General features: G+C 31.2%; 1 protein-coding gene across 1 annotated transcript; it reads left to right on the top strand.

Annotated features, from left to right (window-relative positions):
• The first annotated feature begins 76 nt into the window (after positions 1 to 76).
• Positions 77 to 27,754, top strand: LOC131802363 (rabphilin-3A-like). Its single transcript, XM_059122550.1, has 4 exons — positions 77 to 652; positions 25,424 to 26,855; positions 26,911 to 27,125; positions 27,261 to 27,754. Exons 1-4 carry the CDS (start codon positions 570 to 572, stop codon positions 27,562 to 27,564), a joined length of 2,034 nt encoding a protein of 677 aa, XP_058978533.1. The 5' UTR covers positions 77 to 569; the 3' UTR covers positions 27,565 to 27,754.

The following is a 27,754-nucleotide window of genomic DNA, read 5'->3' as shown; positions in this document are numbered from 1 at the left end:
TTTTGGCATTTTTTTTTGCCCTGCTGTGTTAGATGGACAACCAAGCAACAGGCAGAATATTGCCATTTTCAATATTCAGTCTGCATTCAACCATTAAACAGGGCGTAACATATTAAATTCCGATACGCGTAGAACTTTGAATTTTTTTAGCTGTCAAAGAAAAGTAACAATCCAAAACGTCAAGTTTTGTAAAAATTAAAAGAAAATAAACTTAATAAACGGCCAAAATTAATAACGAATTGTGAAATTATTTCCCGTGGCCTAAGAATATGCTATAATTTTTGTAACTTATTAAAAAGAAAACGGGAAATATGTTAACCAACAAACCAAAAAGGAAATAGATTTTTACACACACACACGCGTGCATACATAAATCATACATTTATTAATTATTAAACAATAAAGCAAAAACAAATAATTGTAATTAATTTCGAAAAGTAATAAAAAAAAAAATAAACGAAATATTATCTCCATTTTGATAACTTAACTTTGTGTGTGTCTGAGTGTGTGCGAGTTATTTCGAGTTTTTTTCGTCATTACTGGCTGCTGACTGGCGGCTGCATTTGGCCATGGATTTTCGAAGCCTTAATAATGGCGGCAGCGGAAACAGATTTGTCTGTCCCAGTGACAGACAGTTGGCATTGAGAGCAAAGTAAGCGAAAATATAAGCATAACAGAAATCATAACACCAACAACTGCAACAACAACAAAAAATAATAACGAAATTATGAACAGTAACCATATGTAAAAAAAAAACGAATAACAAATATTACACTGGTGAACAAAAGTGTGCAGACACTTAGGAATTATTTTTTAAAGCTACTGATTTTTTTGATGTAAAGAAGTAAATCCAAGTTTATTAATGGTCCAAGCATTTGAAAAATACCCCCAGCCTTCAGTTATGGTTATATATACTTTTGACCCTTTATGTGGGTAGTTCCGAAGCAGTTGGCCAATATTTAGTGTTTTGTTTTTCAAAAATCTTGAACCCTATGTAGGGGAGGTATCAGAAGTATAGGTCCGATCTCTACCATCTTTATAAAAGATCTTGTGAAGATGGAAATATTGAGATGTACCACGGCTAAATGGAATCGGATGTTAGTATCGTGTTTTATGAGCTTCATGGGTAATCAAAATTTTGCTACTTTTTGGGGCAGGTATCAGAAGCAGTGGACCGATATATCCCATCTTTACACCAGACCTTGGGTTAATAGAAATATTGTGATGTGTGTAATTTGAAGAGGACCGGGTACTTATTTCGTATTTTATGGTCGTATTGGTTATTCAAAACTTTGCCTCTTTGTGGGGAAGGTACCAGAAAGAATGGTCCGATCTCTACCATCTTAATAACAGATTTTGTGCTCATGGTAATATTGAGATGTACCAAGTCTGAATGGAATTGGATGTTAAATTCGTGTTGTATAAGCTTTTTGATACTCAACATTTTGACCCTTTGTGGGGAAGGTACCAGAAGGAGTGGGGCGATATATCCCATCTTCACAACAGAGCTTGGTTGAATAAAAATATTGCGATGTTTGTAACTTGAAGAGAACCGGATGCTTATTTCGGATTTTATGATTGTTTTGATTATTCAAAACTTTGACCCTTTTGTGGGGGAGGTACCAGAAGGAATGTTCTGACCTCTACTGTCTTTATAACAGATTTTGTGCTCATGGTGATGTACCAAGTCTGAATGGAATCGGGTGTTAATTTCCCGTTTTATGAGCTTCATGAATATTCAAAATTTTGACCCTTTGTGGGGGAGGTACCAGAAGGAGTGGACCGATGTATTCTATTTTCACACAAGACCTTGGTTGAATAAAAATATATATAAAAATATATATTAAAAATATTGTATTTTGGATTTTATGGTCGTTTTGGTTATTTAAAATTTTGACCTTTGTGAGGGAGGTACTGGAAGGAATGGTCTCACCTCTTCCGTCTTTAAAAAAGATTTTGTGCTCATGAAAATATTGAGATGTGGTAAGTCTGAATGGAATCGGATTTTAGTTTCGTGTTTTATGAGCTTAATGAATATTCAAAATATTGACCCTTTGTGGGGGAGGTACCAGAAGGTGTGGACCGATGTATTCCATCTTCACACCAGACCTTGGGTTAATAAAAATATTGCCATGTGTGTAATTTGAAGACAATCGGAAGACAATACTTCACATTTTATAAGAGTTATACTTATTCAAAATTTTGACGGTTTGTGGGAGAGGTACCAGAAGGAGTGAACCGATATTGTCCATTTTCGCACCTGACCTAGCACTAATGCAAATATTAGGCTATGCAAAGTTGGAGCAAAATCGAATTATTCTTTCTCTTTCTGTGCAGAAAAATTATTTTCCTTGAAAATCTTGACACTTTGTGGGGAAGGTACCAGAAGGAGTGGACCGATAATGCCCATCTCCGAACTCGATCTAAGTTTTATAATAATATTACGATGTACCAAGTTTGGATTAAATCGGATACACTCTTCGAGAGTTATCAGCCCGACAGACAGAAAGACGGACGGACTTCGCTAGATCGATTCCTAATGTCCTGAGCCGGATTTGGTCCAAAGACCTAGGGTCTAAAACGGTTATTTCGATGAGGCACGTTTTGGCCATACCAAATGATATATACCCTCTGTAGCTATATGGGTATAAAAAGGTAAAAATATTATAATAGGAAGAAATATTATAAAAATGTAAATTTTTTTTTTGTTAATAAATTTTTTCATAATAATTTTTTAAATTAAAATTTTTTTAAATATTATTTTTTTAATAAAATCACTTTTTGTTCTTACTTTTCCCCATCACTGTATTTGCGCCATATTTCCCCCCTTTAATATAATAATACTCCATATCGCAATCGACCGGGTAGTCACATCTAAATCACACACACATGTGCAGAGAAATAATCTCTTCCCCATTAAATAGAAGACCCCAGCAAATATGCAGTAGAACTTCAACGAAGCACAGCACCGCATTCCACATACACACACTCAACAAAAAGTCCCCTTGTAGCGTGCAGTGTGAAGGCGAAGGCTTTATACAAATTACAAGCGAAAAAAATGAAGCATACATACAGGCGAACACAAAACTCATTTGGTAAACACAAGAATCATGAACTTCAATAAAAGGCAATTGCAGAAAACCACAACAACAAGGACTACCTCCAGCAGACGACGATGGCAATAACCACAAATATTATTCAATTTTTTTCTGTATTTGTTTTAATTTCTGGTAGAAATAAAAGAAATCATTTGCTGTTATGGTGTTGTGTCACAGGAGACAAACGACGGGGTTTTAAAAATAAATTAAGGGGGTTCTGACTTAAGGATATGTTTGCTCTTTACTTCAAAAACAAAAAAGGATCAAAGAAATCTCTTTCAAAAAATATGAAATGTTTCGAAACAAATACAGACACAGTAAATAAATTTTATTTTAAAATTTGTAACAAGTCCTTTAAGCCTCCAGACGTGTAAAATATTAAATATTTAATTGAAATTGCCATAAATCCAATTGCAAATTGAGCTTACACACACACTCCTACTTCATGTGTAGACACATTGAGTCCATGATGCTAATAAGAAATAAGAAACATTTTACGTTGGCGTTGACATTCACTTGAAATTCAATCTAAAGCCATAATAATTACAAAAATAGACAGAGGATGTCAAAGATCGCATGTTACATATGTCAAGGATAAGAACATAATCTCTGAGTCATTTTATGAAAGAAAAAGAAATTATTAACATTTTTGGGAATCTTCCTGAGAAATTCGTTATAACCTCTTTATTGCTTGCTCTTTACAATTTTCTGTAAGATCCTCCAAGATACATTGTTTATTTCAAAAATTAAACCACCTAGAAAAAATGATGAAAAATAGGAAACATTTAGTCTTCATTTGAATTTATGTATAGCGTTAGAGTTAATTTAGTTATATCAACAAAACTTATCTGATTTTTATGGAAAATGTTCCATTTGCAAAATCCAATTATTATGGTAAGACATCTAAACAATTTTAAGAGATATCAACTCTTTAAAATCACCACAGAGAATATGGCCAAAAAAGTTAAGTTCTTAGCACTTGTTTTCTTTGGGGAATAACTCTAGTATTTGATTAGCTATATCAATAAAAATGGTCAATTTTCCAAAAAAGACATTTGTCTTTCAGTATCAATTTATACCATCAAGATATCTCAACTACTCTAAAAGTTTTGGTCTTCCTAAATTAATTACGGAAAAAATAGCAACATTATGAATATTAAGGTCTTTATATTTTGTTGACGATAACTCTGGTATTTGATTAGCTACATCAATAAAAATTACCTATTTTTTGAATAAGACATTATTCTTTCAGTATAAATTCATTTCATTAAGATATCCCAATTAGTACAATAGTTATGATATTCTTACATTGATGACGGAAAAAATACAACATTATGGATTTTAAGGTCTCTGTAATTTTTTGGTGATAACTCTGGTATTTCATTAGCTATATAAACAACTTTTACCTATTTTTCGAAAAAGGCATTCTTCTTTCAGTATCAATTTATTCCACCAAGATATCCCAACCAGTTCAAGAGGTATGGCCTTCTTAAATTGATTACGAAAAAAATTACAACATTATGAATTTTAAGGCTTTTGTAATTTTTTGGCGATAACTCTAATATTTCATTGGCTATATCAATAAAATTTGCATATTTTTTCGAAAAAGACATTCTTCTTTCAGTATCAATTTATTTTATCAAGATATCCCAACTAGTTCAAAAGTTATGTTCACTTTAAATTGAATGCGGAAAAAATTTACAACATTATGAATTTTAAGGTCTTTGTATTTTTTGGTGATAGCTCTGGTATTTGATTGGCTATATCAATGAATATTTCACATTTTTCGAAAAATTCTTTCGTCTTTCAGTATTAATTTATTCCATTGAGATATCCGTACTATTTCAAAAGTTATGGTCTATTTAAATTGATTACGGAAAAATTACAACATTATGAATTTTAAGATCTTTATTTTTTTGACGATAACTCTGGCATTTGATTAGGTATATCAATAAAATTTACATTTTTTTTTAAAAACGGATTAATCTCTCATGATTAATTTACTTCATTAAGATATCTTATCTAGTTTTAAAGTTATGGTCTCCTTAAGTTGATTACGGAAAAATGGCAAAATTATGAATTTTGAAGTCTTTGTAATTTTTGGGTGATAAATCAGGATTCAGGTATATAAACTACCTATGTTTCGAAGAAGACATCATTCATACTTTGAACATCCATTTATTCCATCAAGATATCCCAGTTAGTACAAAAGTTATGGCCTCCTTAAATCGATAACGGAAAAAATAGCAAAATTATGAGTTTTAACGTCTTTGTAATTTTTTCCGATAACTCAGGAATTTCCCCAGCTATATAGCAAAACCATATCATTATTTAAAATCAGCATTTTCTTCTTTCCAAATTAAGTTATTTCATCAAGATATCTTAATTACTTCCAAAGTTATATCCTTTTTTATATGCTTGCTGAAAATACTATAAAATTGTTACTTTAAAATGACTTGTTATCTGTGGCCGATAACTAAGCTATTTGATCAGCTACATTATTGAAGCTGAAGTTAAATTTTAAGCCTATGTCTTTGTTCTTCAAAATCGAATTCTTTCATTAAAATATTCCGACTACTTCACAAGTTATGGCCTCTTTAAAATGATTACCAACAATATGTCCAACTTTTCAATTTCAAAATACTTGCGAACTTTGGACTCTAACTCCAAAATTTCGTCAGCTACATCAGAGTATCTCCACTGTCATTTCGAAACTGTATTTTCCTTATTCCTTATACAGTTATTTTGGCAAAATATCCCGACTATTTTAAAAGTTATGGGTGGCAGATATATCATACCAAATATTTAATAAAAATGTTTGTTTTAAAGCACCTATAAACATTAGCCCATAACTCAGGTATTCGGTCAAATAAAATCTATCGATAAAATATAGATTACTCTCTAAATGCCCTTCTTTCAAATACAGTTTATTTCATTGGGATATCTAAAGCATTTCCCAAATTATGGCCTTTTTGGTGAGATAACGTAAAACATGTTCAATTTTCTAAATTTGATAACACTTCTTACTTTTTGACCGTAACTGAAAAATGTCACTTGCTGTCTTTATGTATTTTAAATGTAGCTTAAAGATCACATCTTCTCTTTCCAAAATCATTTTATTTCAGTAATATAGCACAAGTACTTTAAAAGTTATGGTATTTTTAAAATCGCTACGAACAATTTTGCAAACATCTTAATTTTAAGTCGCATATAAGATTTCGCCCATAACTCAGGTATTTGATTAGCTATGTCAATTTAACTGAAACATAATTTAAAGATTACATTTTGATGCTTCAAAATCAATTAATTTCATTGAGATATCTCAACAATTTCAATAGTTATATCGCCTTAAAAATACTTGCGGAAAATTGTAAACATTATATATTGGTGATTTTGTGTTCATATCTCCTATATTCGCTTGTGTACATCAATATATCTTAGACACAAATTAAAACAAGTATTTTACCCTCCCAAGTTTAGTTTATTTAATCAGGATATCTTAACTATTTCAAAGGTTATGGGTTCATACAATTGATGACCAAAATTATGTTAAAAGTTTAAATACTTGAGCACTTGTAAATTTTTGGCGATAACTCAGGTACTAGTTTGGCTAAATCCTTATTATTTGATAGCGCTTGGAAGATTTTGCTTCCCTCTTTCCTAGGCCTACTTATTTCGCTAAGACGTCTCAACAATTTTAAAAGTTAAAAAAAAAATTTATAGCAAGAATTTTATTTTTAAAACATATGTACATTTTTGCCCATAACTCTGAAACTTGATTAGCTATGTCAACATATCTCAAACATAATTTGAAGACTTCTTTAACATCTTTCAGAAACAATTTATTATAAAAAATTATCTCAGCCAATTCAAAAGTTATGACCTCCCCAATATTATTATGGAAAATTTTTGCTACTCTTGAATTTTCAAACACTTGTAAGTTTTTGCCGATAACTCAGATATTTGATTAGCTACTTTCAAACAATTTTCTAACTTTTTAAGTATTATGTTTTCCTCTTCCAAATTTAGTTAATTTCATTAAGCTATCTCACATATTTTCAAAGTTATGGCCAAAATAATATGATTACTGATAATATGTCAAACATTTCAGATTTAGAGCTTGTTTGTATTTTCCCCCATGACTGTAATATTTGAAAAGCTACATATACCAAACTCATGCAGGACTTTTAGATGCGGTTTCAATTTCCTCAAATCAGTTTATTTCACTCAATCATTCAAAATATTTCCAAAGTTATGATTTTCCTAAAACGATTACGGAAAAAACACCTAAAAACATGCTAATAAAAACATTACTTTTTATGGGCATGTTATAACACTGTTCTGGCATGCATAATCTTTATTGGAATCCTTAATACACAACAGGATTATTTCATTAACAACATAATGTGTTGCCATCGTTTCACATGAAGCATCATAACAGCTTCGGGCGAGGAAGGAGAAATGGCTGGCAAACACAATAGAAAAAAGCGGCAATGTTCAACAGCAGAAAAAGGTTACTTAACAAATATGTTAACACATTTTTGAAGAGGGGTCCAATTGGGTGGGGGTTGGGTAAAGAGAAGCAATTTATTATGTATTTCCATCAATCGGTTAACACGTTGTCCTACTTCCAACACATTATCAAGTAATATAAGAAAATAGATCCATATTTAAAAATCAATTCAATCAATTCTTGCAAATTAACCCATAATTTGCATACCACCCTCGAACACATTGTAGGAAATTATCCATTATTTACAATGAAAATATGAATAGTCATCCCACGTCCATTACTAACTTACTACAGCATGCCATCTCTGGGAGCCTATGAGAAAATATTTGAAACTTTGTGTCTCTATGCACCCGATAGAGGCAGAGGGAGAGAGATTAAAACGGGGTCACCACTAATTAAGACAAGAAGAAAATTCCTCATTGTAGCAAAACATTTCTAGAGAAAATATTGCATACATTTATGAGACACAGGGTTGCCATTTCCCAAACAATGTTTAAAGATAGGATAATAAATCTTCGCTGAAATCTGAAATCTTTAAAAAGTATATATAATGAAAAATAGGATTTTAAAACATAACCACGAGGTAACTTGACGTACAAAATGTCAGTTATAAATTCTGCTGAATATGATTCTAACATTATTTTCTGTAAAATTAAATTATTTCATAAGGATGTCTCAATTATTTCCAAATTTATAGCCCTTTAAAATAATTACCAAAAATTGGCAAAAAAAACTGCATGTGTGAATTTTGACTCATAACTTGGGTATACGAGCTGCTGCAGGGACATGGCTCAAACGAATTTGAAAGCTCGCATATTTCTCTTTCGAATCCAATTTATTTGATGAAGATATCTCCACAATTTTCAAAGTTATAGCCTGATTAAAATGATAAAGAGAGATAGATAAAACATTAAATTTTTTGAACATTTGTGAATTTGAATTGTTACATAACTACACTTGAAATACCACTTAAAGCTAACAACTTCTTCTTTCGAATTCAAGTTATTTGTTGGAGATATCGCAACTATTTCTAAAATTATGGTACCTTTAATGTGATTACGGAAAAAACTATCAAAGATTTTAATTTTTGAGCAAACGTGAATTTTTATTGATAACTCGGGAATACGAGCAATTGCATTGATATGACTCAAGCAAAACTTGAAGCTAGCATAGCATTCTTTCCAATTCAAGTTATTTGATGGAGATATCTCAACTATTTCCAAAGTCATGGCCTCTTTAAATTGATACCGCAAAATAGGCCAAACATGTAAATTTTTGAGCAAATGTGATTTTATACTGATAACTCTGAAATTCGAGCAATCGCATCGATATGACTCAAGCAAAATTTAAAGCTAGCATAGAATACTTTCATATCCATGTTATTTGATGAAGATATCTTTACTATTTTCAAAGTTATGGTCCCTTTAATGCGATTACGAAAAAAAGGTCAAATATTTTAATTGTTGGGCATATGTGAATTTTTACTGATAACTCTGAAATTCGAGCAATCGCATCGATATGACTCAAGCAAAACTTAAAGCTAGCATAGAATACTTTCAAATTCATGTTATTTGATGAAGATATCTTTACTATTTTCAAAGTTATGTCCTCTTTAAATTGATTACTCAAAATAGGTCAAACATTAAAATTTTTGAGCATATGTGAATATTTACTTATAACTCTGAAATACGAGCAATCGCATCGATATGACTCAAGCAAAACTTAAAGATAGCATAGAATACTTTAAAATTCATGTTATTTGATGAAGATATCTTTAATATTTTCAAAGTTATGGTCCCTTTAATGTGATTACGGAAAAAAGGTCAAATATTTGAATTTTTGAGCATATGTGAGTTTTTACTGATAACTTCGGATTTCGAGCTGTTGCATCGTTATAACTCAAACAAAACTTGAAGCTTGCATAGTATTCTTTCAAATTCAAGTTTTTTGTTGGAGATACCTCAACTATTTCCCAAGTTATGGCCGCTTTAATGCAATTACGAAAAAAATGTCAAACATTTTAATTTTTGAGCAAATGTGAACTTTTACTGATAACTCAGGAATTCGAGTGGTTACACCGACATAACTCAAATACAACTAAAAGCTTGGATACTCCTCTTTCATATTCAATTAATACTTTAAATATATCATAATTATTTCAGCAGTTATGACCTCTATACATAAATCGATTACAAAAAATATGCTAACATTTTTTTTCAAGCATATCCGAATTTTAACCTATAACTCCGAAATTTGATAGGCTATATCCATAGCTCTTGGAAGCAATGAAAATGACATTTTCTTCCTTCTAAATTAAGTTTTTTATATAGATATCTCAAACATTTAAAAAGTTATGGCCCTTTGAAAATGTTTACGGAAAGTTTTTGATATACATATTTCATTATATGAATATGTGTGACCTATTATCTATAACTAAATTATTTTGATACAAAACAACTTATTTCATAATCACCCGGAAAAGCAAGATTTTTTTCCGTATAGAGTCTCAAAAATATGGCAACTCTGTGCAAGACATCTTAGCCATGGGTTGCAATATAGACGACGCCATTATTTGTCAATGAGCGCAACAAGGATGCTGTTGATGCGGTCACTGACGCTGTTAATGTTCCGTTATTATCGACGCCAGCCGTTGTGTTTCGGGTGGGCGGGAATAGGACACAATTGCGTGAGTGTTTATAATAGTGGGACGGATTTTGGCGTCTAAATGTTTAACGAGAAGAGTGTTTTCTCTTGTTGTTTTTTTGCCTAGTTGAAATGTTTCTGTGGAATGGACAAACGATGTTTGTTTGGTGTGGGCTTTTTTTATGCCTCCACCCAGGTTCATTGTTATCAAGTTCTTAATAATTTTAATTGACTTTATATCTGTAGCCATTGTGTGGATATCGAAAGGGAGAGGGGGGTGGGAGAGGAGTATGAGAGTTAGAATTTATGGTGTTAATTAGTAGTTAATAATTTTTATTGGCAATTATTGGTTTTAGTTGGGTGGTTAAACTAATAACCACGGGTGGCTTATTAAATATTTAATAGACTCCTTAAAGTATGCATTAAAATTAACGTAAATTACATTAATGTTATTGATTTTAATGTTTTGATTTGGAAAAGCATACTCTTAGGCTTATTTTTATATGTATCAGCTGATTTGTTAAATTTTGTCTTAAATTATGACAAACCCATTATTTTCAACCATCTTAAGTTTCATGATTGCCCTTACTTCCAGCATTCAGGGTTTTAATCCAAGGCAAATATTGAATTACATAGCCAAGGAGTTATTTGTTTTTTCCTTCCCCACACAGGAGATTTATAATGAAATTATTAGAACAAACGGGAAAACATGAAAGGATAACGGAAATTGTAGATGCCACATGAAGTCTTTGGAAAAAACTTAAGAAGAATACAAAAAAAGTCTATTATCTGACAAGGAACACACATTGTCATTGGAGTTTAGGATCATAATGCTTTCCCATAACCTTGAATATGGAAGAAAGAGGATAGCTATAATGGGAAGGACAATTGAAATTGTTAATATTTCAATTGTAGAAAACAGAAATACAAATATAAAAAATGTATTGCATAATTTTAGGATTTTTTTGTATGATAATGATCAGCTGACTATACATATCAGCTGATTTGTTCAATTTTATTACAAATTCATAAAATTCTTAACATTTTCAAATATATTAATTGTCTGGATTCAATTTATGCCCCAAAACTTTTTCCCACCCTAACATAATTCATTTTTGTATAAATTTATTTATAAATAAAATGTCGAATTATCACTCTTAAAAAAAAAAATATATAATTTTATGCTAAATATCTCTTTTCTATTTTTTGCCTAAGGCTCTGACGCCTCTGCCTATCCGCGGTGATTATATCAAAACATTTGTAAAACATTTTCCATTCGCCGGATGACAAAAGAAAACAGTACAAAAATAAATTTCCCACGACAGTTAACAACAAAGTGAAAAAAAAACAAGATTTCAACAGTAACAGACAAGTACAGAAAAAAAGGAAATGGAAATTAAAAATAGAAATGGGAATGTAAATAAAAACACACAAAAAATATGTAAATGAATGTAATACAAAATACCCAGACAGGGGTATTTTTTTTTTCTAAGATTTTAAAGGACATCAAAAACCGTGGTAGACAAATGTTCCCAAAAGGATATTTAGAAAAGTGCCAAGGATCCTCCGAGGATTTTTGGATTTTAAACGGCGGACTAATCTCAATTACTCTAAAACCGCGGACAATGAAAGAGATAAAGACATATTCTATGAGCGACTAGACATAATATTAACACTAACGTTCATCTCAACTTTGAGAAGGGAAGGGAATCTTTTGACCAGCAAGTTCAATTTTTCTGGAGGTTTCATTGGCTGACAAATTTTGCGGCTGTTTGGGAAGAAAGGGGAAAAACATAAAATTACAAAAAAAAAAAAAAAAATGAGGGTTTTCAATTCATCCATGTCTTGATAAAGTGTTGGGCGTCATTGATTTTTTGAAATTTTCGTTTTAGGATCCCTTAAAAAGGTTGAAGGACATTACCAAAAATCACAAAAAAGAGGGTTTTCATGCATCCATGTCTTGATGAAAGTGTTGGGCGCCATTGATTTTTTGAAATTTGCGTTTTAGGATGCTTTTTTGAAATTTTCGTTTTAGGATCCCTTTAAAAGGTTGAAGGACATTACCAAAAATCACAAAAAGAGGGTTTTCAATTCATCCATGTCTTGATGAAAGTATTGGGCGCCATTGATTTTTTTTAAATTTTCGTTTTTGGATCCCTTAAAAGTGTTGCAGCGTGTGACGATGTTATTGTCCGTTTGAAGGCCATTATTAGTGCCAAAGGTGACCAATTCGAACAAATCTAAACTTATTCTAAAATTTGATGCTATTTCCGACATTTTCATACCCTCCACCATTCTATGGAGGATATATTAACTTTGTCATTCCGTTTGTAACTCCTCGAAATACTCATGTCAGACCCAACAAAGTATATATATTCTTGATCAGCGTAAAATTCTAAATCGATTTAGCGATGTCCCGTCTGTCTGTCTGTTGTAATCATGCTATCTTCCGAACGAATTGAGATAAAAGGCTAAAATTTTGCACACATGTTTATTTTGCCAGTAGACAGGTTAAGTTCGTAAATGGGTCATGTAGGTGCACGTTTTCATATAGGCCCCATATAAGGATACCTCCCGATATTCGGTATTTTGATAGTTTTAGCGACATTATTCACCGGAATTGTTTCAAATTTGGCATTTGAAGTTCGCAGTGGATATTACAGCTTATGACAGAAAGTTGTAACGGTACCTCCCAATATTCGGTATTTTGACGATTTTAGCCACATTATTCACCGGAATTGTTTCAAATTTAGCATTTGAAGTTCGTAACTACAGCTTATAACAGAAAGTTGTCTGTGCAGGTACACGTCTTCGTATAGGCATCCCCCTATAACGGTTCCTCCCAATATTCGGTATTTTGATGATTTTAGCGTCATTATTCACCGGAGTATTTTCAAATTACGTATTTAGAGTTCCTAATGGGAACTACAGTCTGTGACACAAAATGTTTTATGCAGGTCCAGATCTTCGTATAGGCTCCATATGTCAGTACCTCCCTATATTCGGTATTTTGACGATTTTAGGTACAATACTCACCGAAATTGTTTGAGATGTCGTATTTGAAGTTCGTAATGGATGATGTAGCCTGTGACAGAAAATTGTCTATGCTGGTCCAGGTCTTCGCACAGCTCCGATATAACGGTACCTCCCTATATACGATATTTTGACGCTTTTAGCTACATTATTCACCGTTTATTTCAAGTTTCGAATTTGAATATGGTAATGGCTTATGACAAACAATGTCTCTGTAGGTCCACGTCGTATAGACCCCATTATAACGGCTATATTCGGTTTTTTTTTTTTAAATTTTAACAGGATTTTTTAAGGATTTTATTTTGTGAAAAGTTCCAAATTCGTTCCATATGGTGGAGGGTATTCAAAGTTCTGCCCGGCCGAACTTACTGCTTTTTAACTTGTTTACTGTTAATTTAACACGTTTTCATTCTAAGTCAGAATCTTCCTTAATCTTTAAATTTTGAGAAGTGTCAAAGGAAGAAATATTTTATATAAAATTTCATTGAAAATCTCAGAATAAACCATATATCTAGGTACAATAGTTTTTAAGAAAATTGTATACGAAATTTATAAGTCAAAATTATGTGTTGATGTTTTTTACTGCTAATTTAACACCTTTCCATTATAGGTCGAAATGTCCCATAATTACTTAGTTTTTAAGAAAAGTATCAAAGGAAGAAATATTTTATACAAAATTTCATTATTAATCTCAGAATAAACCATATATCTAGGTATAATAGTTTTTAAGAAAATTATATACGAAATTTATGTATTACAAGTCCAAATTATGGGCTATGTTATTTTACTGCTGATCTAACACATTTCCATCATAAGTCAAAATCTCCCTTAATCACTTAGTTTCTGGGAAAGTATCAAAGGAAGAAATATTTTATACAAAATTTCACTATAAATCTCAGAATAAGCTATATATCTAGGTATAATAGTTTTTAAGAAAATTGCATTCGAAATTCGTGTATTACAAATGGAAATTATGGGTTATGTTTTTTACTGCTAATTTAACACCTTTCCATCATGAGTCAAAATCTCCCTTAATCACTCAGTTTTTGGGAAAAGTATGAAAGGTAGAAATATTTTATATAAAATTTCATTAAAAATCTCAGAATAAACCATATATCTAGGTACAATAGTTTTTAAGAAAATTACATACGAAATTTATACATTACAAGTCAAAATTATGTGTTGATGTTTTTTACTGCTAATTTAACACCTTTCCATTATAGGTCAAAATGTCCCTTAAATACTTAGTTTTTGGGAAAAGTATCAAGGGAAGAAATATTTTATTCAAAATTTTTACTACAAATCTCAAAATAAACAATATATCTAGGTATAATAGTTTTTAAAAAAATTATATACGAAATTTATGTATTACAAGTCCAAATTATGGGCTATGTTATTTTACTGCTAATTTAACACATTTCCATCATAAGTCAAAATCTCCCTTAATCACTCAGTTTTTGGGAAAAGTATAAAAGAAAGAAATATTTTATACAAAATTTCACTATAAATCTCAGAATAAATTATATATCTAGGTATAATAGTTTTTAAGAAAATTACATTCGAAATTCATGTATTACAAATAAAAATTATGGGTTATGTTTTTTTTACAGCTAATTTAACACCTTTCCATCATGAGTCAAAATCTCCCTTAATCACTCAGTTTTTGGGAAAAGTATGAAAGGAAGAAATATTTTATACAAAATTGTATTATTAATCTCAGAATAAATTATGTATCTAGGTATAATAGTTTTTAAGAAAATTGCAATCGAAATTCATATTACAAATGAAAATTATGGGTTATATTTTTTTACTGCTAATTTAATACTTTTCCATTATAGGTCGAAATCTCCCTAAATTACTTTGTTTTTGGGAAAAGTATTAAAGAAAGAAATATTTTATTCAAAATTTCACTATGAGTCTCAGAATAAATTATATGTCTAGATATAATAGTTTTTAAGAAGATTGCATTCGAAATTCGTGTATTACAAATGAAAATTATGGGTTATGTTTTTTACTGCTAATTTAACAACTTTCCATTATAAGTCGAAATGTCTCTTAATTACTAAGTTTTTAGGAAAAGTATGAAAGGTAGAAATATTTTATATAAAATTTCATTATAAATCTCAGAATAAATTATGTATCTAGGTATAATAGTTTTTAAGAAAATTGCATTCGAAATTCGTGTATTACAAATGAAAATTATGGGTTATTTTTTTTACTGCTAATTTAACACTTTTCCATTATAGGTCGAAATCTCCCTTAAATACTTTGTTTTTGGGAAAAGTATGAAAGGAAGAAATATTTTATACAAAATTTCATTATAAATCTCAGAATAAACCATATACCAAAGTATAATAGTTTTTAAGAAAATGTCATACGAAATTTATATATTACAAGCAAAATTATGTATTGATTTTTACTGCGAATTTAACACCTTTCCATTATAGATTGAAATCTCACTCAATAGCTAAGTTTTTGAGAAAAGTATCGAAGGAAGAAATATTTTATACAAAATTTCATTATAAATCTCAGAATAAACTATATATCTAGGTATAATAGTTTTTAAGAAAATTGCATTCGTAATTCATGTATTACAAATGAAAATTATGGGTTATTTTTTTACTGCTAATTTAACACCTTTCCATTACAAGTTGAAATCTTCCTTAATCCTTAATTTTTTTGGTGAAAGTTTCAAAGGAAGAATTGTTCTAGATCGAATTTCATTATGGGTCTCTGAACAAAAGAAATGTGTATACTTAATATGTACAATTAAAAATATATCATAAATTTTGGGTTTTAAAACAACGCTCTTATTTTTGCCAAATCTTACACAATTCCATTCTAAGTAAAAATCTTCCATAATTCTTGATTTTTTGGGGAAAATATTAAAGGAAGAAATGTTCTAGATCGAATTTCATTATGGGTCTCTGAACACATGAAGTTTATATACTTAATTTGTACCGTTAAAAATATATAATAAATTTTGGTCTATAAAATAACTCTTTAATTTTCGCCAAATCTTACACAATTTCACTCTAAGTAAAAATCTCCTTTAATTCTTAATTTTTTGGATAAAATATCAAGAGAAGAAATATTCTTAATCGAATTTCATTATGGGTCTCTGAACAAAAGAAATTTGTGTACTCAATATGTACTATTGAAAATATATCATTAAAATAAGTTTAGAAGAAAACCTTTTTATTTTTGCCAAATCGTATACGTCTCCATTCTAAGTAAAAATCTATTTTAATACGTCATTTTTTGAAGTAGGTGTCAAAGTAATACATATTCTAGATCGATTTTCATTATGGGTCTCTGAAGAAAAGAAATTTGTATGTTCAATATGTACCATTGAAAATGTATCATCAAAATTGGCTTAGAAAAAAAATTATTTTCGTCAAATCTTATACGTTTCCATTCTGAGTCAAAATCTCCCTTAATCCTTGATGTTTTGGAGAACGTGTCAAAGGAAGAAATATTCGAATTCAAATTTCATTGTGAGTTCCTGAACAAAAGAAATTTGAATACTCAATATGTACCATTAAAAATCAAAATCAAAATTAGTTTAGAAGAAAACCGTTTTATTTCCGCCAAATCGTACACGTTTCCATTCTAAGTCAAATACTCCTTTTATACTTAATTTTTTGAAGTAGGTGTCAAAGGAAGAAATATTCTAATTCGAATTTCATTCTGAGTCTCTGAACAAAAGACATTTGTATAATTAATATGTACCGCAAAAATTTATCATTAATTCTGGTTTTGGAAAAAAACATTTTAAAATTCCCCATTTGACCACTTTTTCTGAATTCACTGAATCGTGGTCTTAAAATATGGGCCATATCTGTTTCTTTATAAGGAATAAAAACACGATTTCAAGTTTTTTCACGGTTTAGTCATATTTCCCGTTTAATTTCGTCAAATTTTATTATTTTTGTTATTTTGAGTGATGTTGGGCGCCACTGCCTTTTTGTAATAATAAGGAAAGTATATCAAATAAATGGAGGTTTCTTCGAGCCGTATTCCATTTTATCAAACACAAAATGGATCAATTTGGCTTTAGTATATAAAAACGGCTGTACACCGACACCTATTTGCCTGTTTTTTTCGAAAATTCGTCCTCTTATTTGACATATTTAAATAAGGCGTTTTATGAACTCATAAATAAGGCTTGAAACAATTTTTAAATCAACTTTTTACTTCTAACTTTGTGTGACTTCTTTTTCTTCTCTTAAATTAAAAGGAAAACACTTTTGAATTACCATCTTCCTTGGCGATGGGAGGAAGTTTCATCCCATATTTCATCTTGCTTTTCTTCATAGTTAAAAAGTTTTGTTCATTTTATGCTTATGAAGCCAACGGAAAAAAAACTGAAACCTTTTAGAAACTTCAGACGCCAAGTATTGTAATTTTTTTTCCCAACCAACCCATTACTCCTTAGAGAGGAACTTTGTTCATTTCCTGGTGTAAAATGGAAATAAAAAAGTTTTTTTTTTCGTTCCTACAGACGTTTTTTTTTTTGTCTCCATTCTATGCCTAAGTGTCTGATAAAGTCTAACTAACTTAATTTCGCCGCTCCAGTTAGATAGAAGCTGGAAACTGTAGTACAAGTTTTTATGCAGATAAACTTTTTTTGTTGTCAAATCCCAAAGACTCCTCCAATGGAGGTGAGTTCTGGAGAAAAACAAAAAACGTCACTTCTTTTTATTCACATTCTCTCATTATTATGCCAGGCATTCTATTTGCTTAGTGAGGATGTTCGTTTTATTTATTGTCGGAAGAGAACAAGTGTGAGACATAGCAGGCGTGGAAAAAAAAACACAAACACAAAGCCATTAACCCCTAACTACCAGGGGATCTGTAAGTTGCCGTTGATTTTTTTTCACATGCACGACGGAATCATCTGGGAAACCAGTATTTAACTTTGATATGCTCACAGGCAAAAGAAAATGTAAAAAAAACGAAAAAGAAAACGGGGAAATCGAAAGCACGTAATCGGAATTTACATACCACAATTTTCGTCCTGCTATACACAGGGAAGCATTTTTGCATCGGGGAGGGGGTTATCTCTGTTTTCTTCCGCAAAAATATGTTATTCCTTAAATGTTCATTGATTATTCATTGGAAACTTGTGTTTATGCCCAATTTTATTGGGTTTGGTATTATTGATGGCATAGGCCTTCTGTAGAACAGGCAATTTATTGAAATTAAATTGGAATTTTAAGAATTTTTTTTTAAACTCCAATTTGCACAAAACGTAATCAATTAATTATAATAGGAAATAATGAGCATAGAGAGAATAAACAAAATTTTTCTAGAACATCTTAACCCCCTGACGTCTTATTTAGGGGTCCAATTCGGTGGAGTTACCCCCAAAAAAAATTAAAGAGCTTCCCTCTATTCAATAATATAACAAATATATTTAAGATATCCTGTGTTCCTTGCATTTTAGATATATAGTATGTTCCAGGATATTTTCCAGGATACTCTGGGCAACACTTTATCAGAATACATTAACCCTCTAGCAGCTCATTATAGTGGTCTTCACTTAACTTTTTCGAAAAGTTACAAAAATTGTTGTTTTTGAGTAACAAAAATATTTCATTAGATTCCTGGGGTTCCGTAAATTTTAGGCATTTCCTTTGTTCAGAGATTTTATTGAGAGCATAATAAGCCAAATTTTTGTAGAACATCTTAACCCTCTGGCGTTTCATTTAGGGGTCCAATTTGGTACATTTTCATAAAAGAGGTAAAAATAACGTTCCTTTTTTCAATAATATAACGAGTCTTTTTAGAATATCCTGTGATCCTGACATTAAAGGTATGTAGTGTGTTCCAGGATATTTTTCAGGATACTATGGGGAACACTTTTGCAGAATACATTAATCCTCTAGCAACTCGTTATAGGGGTCTTAAGTTAACTTCTCCGAAAAGTTACAAAAATTGTTGCTTTTGAATAACAAAAATATTTCATTAGATTCCTGGGGATCCGTAAATTTAAGGCATTTCCTTTGTTCAGGGATTTTATTGAGAGCACAATAAGCTAAATTTTTGTAGAATATCTTAACCCTCTGGTGTTACCTTTAGGTGTCAATTTTGGCATTTTCCATCCAAAAAACGAGTTAAACAACTTCCCATTTTTTAATAATATAACGAATCTATTTCGGATATCCGGTGATCCTTGCATTTCAGCCATATAGTGTGGCCCAGGATATTTTCCAGGATACTATGGGGAACACTTTTGCAGAATACATTAACCCTCGAGCAACTCGTTATAGGGGTCTTTGGTTAACTTTTTCGAAAAATTACAAAAATTATTGCTTTTGAATAACAAAAATATTTTATTAGATTCCTGGCGATCCGTAAATTTTAGGCATTTCCTTTGTTCAGGGATTGTATTGAGAACACAATAAGCTAAATATTTGGGGAATATCCTAACACTCTGGCGTTTCATTTAAGGGCCCATTTTGGTACATTTCCCCCAAAAAGAGAAATAAAAAACTTCCATTTTTTCAATATTATAACGAATCTATTTAGGATATCCCGTAATCCATGCATTTTAGCTATATGATTTGGCCCAGGATATTTTTCAGGACACAATGAGGAACATTTTTGCAGAATACATGAACCATCTAGCAGCTCATTATAAGGGGTCTGTAGTTTACTTTTTCGAAAACTTACAAAAATTGTCGGTTCTAAAAAACAAAAATATTTCATAGACTCCTGGGAATCCTTAAATGTTGTACATTTAGTTTCGTCAGGAATTTTATTAAGAGCATAATAAGCTAAATTTTTGTAGAACATATTATGACTCCAGCACTTCATTAAAGGGTCCGTTTTAGTACATTTTCCAAAAAAGGGGTTTAAAAACTTACCTTCTTTCAAGCATATAACAATTATATTAAGGATATCCTGTGATCCTTGTATTTAATGTATATGGTATGGTCCAGGATATTTACCCTGATACTATAGGGAGCATTTTTGCAGAATACATCAACCCTCTAGCAATTTATTATAGGGTGGTATGATTTGAATATAATTTCTATTAAATGCTATGCAAAAAAGGCGCCAAAAAGTATGCTTTGATAATTGTTGTTTTTTCCCTTCTTCAGTTGATGGCTTAGTGATTTTTGTAAAGGACATGCATTTCACCAAAGACAATTATTTGCTGTCCTTCATAAATGATGACCACCGCCATCACCACCATCCTTTGCCCACAACCTCCATTTAAATCCGAAAGGCTTTCATTCTGTTGTGCCGCACACATTTAATGACATATGTCATTTATGCTTACAGGTGTTTGTTTTCCGTTATTGTTACCACGTTTTGTACCAGTCTTTACAAATTCAAAATCATGTGTGTGTGTGTGAGTGGGCCTTTGGCTGTTTATTTAGCCTGTCAGTCAGTCAGTCATAATAACCGACTGGTGGATGCATAAATGCTTGGTTGGCTCTACATGAATAATACTCAGGAATAATGGCCACGTTTTGCTTGAAGGACTATTGAAGTGCTGAAGTTTATGTTCATCAGCATAAATTCTGCAGAGAAGGGGGGGGGGGGGGGAGGGAGAAGGAGAGGTGGTAGTTTTATATGATATGACTGAAGCACTGTTTGCCAGACAATAAGGCAACAGCAAAAGCCACACTGCTGTATTCTCTTATATCCAACCAACCACCCACCCACGCACCCTCCCTCTCCCCATTGTTGTTGTATTGTTTGGCTTAAAGGTGAAAAGCTGCTATTGTTGTTGTTATTATTATTGTCGGCTGATATTACACAGCGGCTTAGTTTAAGGTCGGTCGTTGCTGTTTTGCTCGGAGTTAAGTTGTTGGCCTCCGCTAGGCTACAGTTTGCCTTTAGGTGGTGGTGGTTTGGATGAGTATTGGCGGTAGGTTCCTTTGTTTATGGGAAATAAAAAAAAACAATACCAAACTAAATTACGATTTTCCTAACCTCTGTTTGCCTATTGCCAATGCAAATTTAAAACCATTTGGAAATCAACAATTCCGCATGGAATTAATTAAATGATGAACTTGAAAGCAGAGTTCACAAAAAAAAAAAACAAAGATAAAATAAATATCGAAACAAAGAGAGGGAGAGAGAGGGAGAGAGTGGCAGGAAACAGCTGTTTAGGCGGTGATAACAGACAAAGGAATTAATTATTGCCTTAAATGGCATCAATACAAAGAAAATATAAAAAATAGGAAAAAAATCACCAATGATTTTTTTTCAACAATAATTTTTTTTCTATGGAAAAAATTTTCAACAATAATTTTTTTTTCTATGGGAAAATTTTTCACCTATGAATTTTTTTTTTTATGGGAAAAATTTTCACCAACGATTTTTTTCCATGGAAAAAAGTTCAACAATGATATTTTTTCCCTGGAAAAAAGTTCAACAATGAAATTTTTTCTATAGAAAAAATATTTACCAATGAACTTTTTTCTATAGAAAAAAATGTTCACCAATGAACTTTTTCGATAGAAAAATGTTCATCAGTGAACTTTTCCTATAGAAAAAAAGGTTCACCAATGAAATTTTTTCTATAGAAAAAAGGTTCACCAATGAAATTTTTTCTATAGAAAAAAATGTTCACCAATGAAATTTTTTCTATAGAAAAAAATGTTCACCAATGAACTTTTTTCTATAGAAAAACTTTTCACAAATGAAGTTTTTTCTATAGAAAAAATGTTCACCAATGACCTTTTTTTATAGAAAAATGTTCACCAATGACATTTTTTTAATAGAAAAATGGTCACCAATGAACTTTTTTTCTATAGAAAAAAAATGTTTACCAATGAACTTTTTTCTATGAAAAAAAATGTTCACCAATGAACTTTTTTCTATGAAAAAAAATGTTTTTTTCTATGAAAAAAAATGTTCACCAATGAACTTTTTTCTATGAAAAAAAATGTTCACCAATGAACTTTTTTCTATGAAAAAAAATGTTCACCAATGAACTTTTTTCTATAGAAAAAATGTTCACCAATGAACTTTTTTCTATAGAAAAAATGTTCACCAATGAACTTTTTCAATAGAAAAATTTTCACCAATGAAGATTTTCTATATAGAAAAATGTTAACCAATGAATTTTTTCTTCAAAAAATTATAGAAAAAAGTTCAACAATTATTTTTTCCTGTAGAAAAAATTTCACTAATGAACTTTTTCTCCGGAAAAAAAAAAACTTCACGAATAATTTGTTTCTAAAAAAAATAATAATTTGTTTAAAAAATATCTTCACAAATAAAATTTTTTTGAGAAAATATTTTTTGAATATAAATTTATTCCTCTTCCTTTCAAAGAATCTCTTCAACAATTTCAAGAATGATAAATTTGTACCTTAATTCTTCCGTTTCTTTAATCTCGAGACGATAAATTCTTTACGCTTTGATATGATTGTTCCCATTGCCACCATAAATTGAAGAAGAAAAAATATTATCTCATGTCCTGCTTTCCCTTGAAACGCCTTCATGTTTTATACCCACATTAAAATTGTCTTACCTAAGGGTACAATTGGCCCTTCTCTCAAGGAGCAGAGCACGGTTGTTTTGCCAAAAATGTTATTTTGGGTCATATATATTTTTTTAACAAAATTCGTTGAGATTCGTTGTTGTTGTTGCCATTTTGTTGAGCAAGGGATAATTGCCATTTAATGGGATGTGAATTAATTCCATAGAAAATGTTATGTTTTTATTAGACAGATGAAAATGTTGAAAAAAGGATAAGGGTTAGTTTTTACAAAAAAAAAAAAAAAAAATACACACAAAATATTACAACAATTTGTGTGTCGTCTTTGTAACTTATTAAATTTGAATAAATAAACAAAGGATTCTTGTTATGACAGGAGACCTCTTCTTAATAAGATGTATTGCAATTTTTATAGCATATCTTCAGGGGTTTTCCCCCCAACAAAAATTGAATAAATAATTTTGGCATTTTGGAATGCAAAATATCCTTAAATAAATAAAAATAATATTTCAGGCCATTTTTTAGATTTGTATAACAGTTTTTCGCTTAGTATAACAGTTTGGAAAACTGTTATACTTAGCAAAAAAGGTATATTTATGAAATAAAAACAATAAGGCAACGTTTACGAACTGTAAAACAGTTATTTCGCTTATGTATAACAACTTTATAACTGTTATACTCAAGTAAAAATAATGTAAATGTCTTTAAATACAAAAATTTAATGTTTTAAAGTCCTCACAGTCCATGGGAATGTACATATTTTTTTAAATTTCAAATTCATTAGAAAATTTTACCGCTTCTCAATAAGATGTATTACAATTTTTATAGCATATCTCTAGGGGGGTTTTCTCCAAAAAAATCAACAAAATAATTTTGATGGCATGCAAAATATCCTTAAATAAATGAAAATAATTCCAAGCCAATTTTTAGATTTGTATAACAGTTTTTCGTTAAGTATAACAGTTTTAAAAACTGTTATACGAAGCAAAAAGAGTATATATATGAAATAAAAACAATAAAGCGATGTTTACAATCTGCAAAACAGTTCTTTCCGCTTATGTATAACAATTTTGTAACTGTTATACTCAAATAGAAATCATATAAAATGCATTTAAATACAAAAAAATAATATTTCTAAGTCCTCACAGTCCATGGGAAAGTATTCTATGGTCTCTTAACATATATATATATATTTTTAATTTAAAATTCATTAGAAAATTGAACCCCTTCTCAATAAGATGTATTACAATTTTTATAGCATTTCTTCAGGGGGTTTTCCCCACAAGAAAAGTCGACTAAATAATTTTGATGACATGCAAAATATTCTTAAATAAATAAAAATAATATTTCAAGCCATTTCTTAGATTTGTATAACAGTTTTTCGTTAAGTATAACAGTTTGGAAAACTGTTATACGTAGCAAAAAATAGTATATTTATGAAATAAAAACAATAAAGCGATGTTTACAAAACAGTTCTTTCCGCTTATGTATAACAATTTTGTAACTGTTATACCCAAGTAAAAATTATGTAAAATATATTTTAATGTAAAAAAATAAATGTTTTAAAGTCCTAAAAGTTCATGGGAAAGTATTCTATGGCCACTTAACATATTTTATTTTTCAAATCCCCATAATAATCTCAGAAAATGGAAAGAAAGAAATTTTTAAATCAAAAAAACTGTTATACAAATCAATAGCAGATATTAATTAATAAATAAATAACAACAATAAAATAGTATTTTAGAACTGTATAACAGTTTTATTGGGTGTGTATAACAGTTTCATAACTGTTATACAAAGGATTAAAGTTCCTTAAAAAATTAAAAAAACTGACAGAATGTGGAAAAAATATTGGTCCTTGAAAGAAATAAATTAAATATCATTTTAATAAAATTTTCAAAATTTAATATTTTAAATCAAATTTTTCAAAATTTTATTTTCTAAATGAAATCTTTTAAATGAAAATTTTCAAAATCTAATTTTTTAAATGACATTTTTTAATAATTCAGTCCATGATTTTTTGTATAATTTAAAATTCGTATTTTTTTTTTTTTTAAATCGAAATTGAGTTTCATAACTGTTATACAAAGGGATAAAGTTGCTTAAAACTTAAAAAAACTGACAGACTGCGGAACCAATAGGCTTTAATGTTTATTGGTCCTTAAATTAAATATTTTAATGTAATTTTTACAAATTTAATTTATTAAATGAAATTTTTCAAAATTGAATTTTTTAATTTAAATTTTTCAAAATTTAATTTTTTAAATCAAAATAAAATTTTTCAAAATTTCATTTTTTAAATAAAATTTTTCAAAATTCAATTTTTAAATAAAATTTTAAAAAATTTAATTTTTTAAAATAATTTTTTTCAAAATTTAATTTTTGACTGAAATTTTTTATTTGTTTATTGAATTTTTAAATAATTTATTCCATGATTTGATTTTTTTTATTAAATTTACGACCTAAAAGTATGCTTTAATATATTTTCAACCGATTGTAATTTATCCCCCCCCCCCTTTTCTTCGTTCTGTGTAAATCTTATCCTTTTCAAAGATGGATGTTTTTATTTACTTAAGGAGTGCCTAAAAGTATGCTTCAATGCAATTCTTTCTTTTTTTATTCTTTTTTTTTTTGCCTAAGTCTCACATTTTTTCTCAATTTTATTTCCAGATTACGAGCCGGCTGGAACAGTTCCCAAGTCCATGAACCTCTACGCCCCGAAGAGCAAGCCGCCATTATATCTGTCATCCAGCGTAATGAAGAAATTGAAAGTGCCGAACGGCAAAGGGTCGGACGCCTGGTGGATCGTGTGGAAAAAATTAAATCTCGAGCCGTAGAAAAAGGTCCGAATTGTTGTCGCCTGTGTGGTGATGCTTTCGGGCTACTGCGGGCCCAACGCATCATCTGTGAGGACTGTAAAAAGTCCGTGTGTCCCAAATGTAGCCTCGATATAAGTATACGCTACCACACGGTGGAGAAAACCAAAGAGATATGGCTGTGTCGGATTTGCTCCGAGACACGGGAGATGTGGAAAAAATCGGGTGCATGGTTTTTTAAAGGTCTTCCAAGGTATGAAATACCACCAGGCTCAACGACATCAACCCCAACCCGACACAGTGCATCATCGATGGCCACCGAGGCAGTGATGGCCCAGCGTAGGGCTCTCAGTTGCCAGACAACTCCCACGAGAAATGTGCGGGTGAAAAAACTCACAATAAGGGTGTGTGATTCCAGCAGTTCCGAGGAAGAAGAAGAGGAGGAGGAGGGAGGGGCAAATAAATCCAAAGATGAGTTGGATGGTGGTGGGGTGGGCAATGCCATGAATCAATTGGCCATAGGCGGCTCCAGCAGCAACATGAGTGTTAGCCCCTCGGCCAGTAGTGATATCAGCCCAAGTAAGCTGCAACGGGAGGATAGCTTTCGCATGCGAACCTTTGGTTCCATACGCAGTTTCATTGATGGCTCTGGGGGAGAACGAAGACTTTCGAATGCTTTCTTTTTCAACAATCGCTCAAATTCCCGTTGCGAAGGTAATGGCCAGCAGGAATATGATAACATATCGACGGTATCCACAGTATTAACGACGGCCTCACAGGGTTCGGCAACACGCCGGGAAAGTGGAAATTACAATACGAGTAATAGGAGGAGCTCTGTTTCTTCTTCTTGGTCTGTGAGTGATAGTTCATCGGGCACTTCGGGTACCACTGGATCCATAAATCATCACAGCCACCAGCAAGTGAATGCCCATTGTCGAGATCCTTTGCTGGGTTGGTTGGAGGTTTCCATATGCTATCGAGAAAATGATCATGCCTTGGATGCGTGTGTGGTAAGGGCCCGGGATTTGCCACCCATGGATCCGTTAGGTCTGACAGATCCTTATTGTAAGTTGAATATTGTGACGGCCGAGGGCAAGCCCAAATATTTGAGATGGCAAAAGACCAAGTGTGTGCACAAAACAAGGAATCCAGAATTCAATGATACCCTGCAGTTTGTGGGTGTGGAACCAGAAGAATTGGGTAATGCTTTGCTGTATGTGGCCATTTTCGATGAGGATAAATATGGACATGATTTTTTGGGTGCTGCCAAGATTTGTTTGTCGACGGTAAGTTGGGTTGGGGAATGGGTCCACTTCTCATTTTAAATGTTGGTATTTCCAGGTGCATAACACCAATCTCTATAGGATATCTGTGCCGCTGGGTCCCGAGGATCAGTACAGCAATGCTGCAGAGATGTCCCAGGAGTGGCCACATGGAAAAATGTTGATTTCGCTTTGCTACAACACCAAGAAACGGGCCTTGACTGTGAACGTCAAGCAATGCATTGATTTGATACCCATGGATAATAATGGCTCCTCGGATCCTTTTGTGAAAATGTAAGGCTCCAATGGGAGTTTCCTGTAGAGATATTTGTTAAAACAAAAATTAAAAAAAGTCCATTGATTCTATGATGAAGTATTTTTTCACGCCTAAAAGCATGCTTCATTTTCTTTCCCTCTTTTTATTTGCAGTCAAATGAAACCCGATTCCCATCGCAACAAAAAATATAAAACCAGTGTCAAATGGCGAACTCTTAATCCCATCTACAATGAAGAATTCCACTTCGAAGCCGGTCCCCATGATCTGAACAAACAGTCACTGGTCTTGACGGTGTGGGACAAAGATTTGGGCAAAAGTAATGACTTCCTGGGCAGTTTGGTGATCGGGCACAACAGCAAAGGCGAGAGACTGCAACAGTGGTTGGATTGTATACGTTTGCCGGATCATTATCATGAGAAATGGCACTGCTTGGCGGGTGATAATCCGCTGCATTAGATGAAGCGAGAAAATGAGGAGAATGATGAGGGATTTGATGGAACAACCAAAAGCCAATTGAATTGAAGCATTTAGCGCGATCTAATCAAATTGATGTCTTTCATTCCATATTTAAGTTGTTTTTTTTTGTTTTCTTTTTCAAAATCGAACTTTTTTAAGTGTCCTTAAAAGGCTTTAGTTAAAATAAAAA

Source organism: Musca domestica, unplaced genomic scaffold (assembly GCF_030504385.1).
Source record: "Musca domestica strain aabys unplaced genomic scaffold, Musca_domestica.polishedcontigs.V.1.1 20, whole genome shotgun sequence".
Classification (NCBI taxonomy): Eukaryota; Metazoa; Arthropoda; class Insecta; order Diptera; family Muscidae; genus Musca; species Musca domestica.
This window is presented reverse-complemented; position numbering and strand designations above follow the sequence as displayed.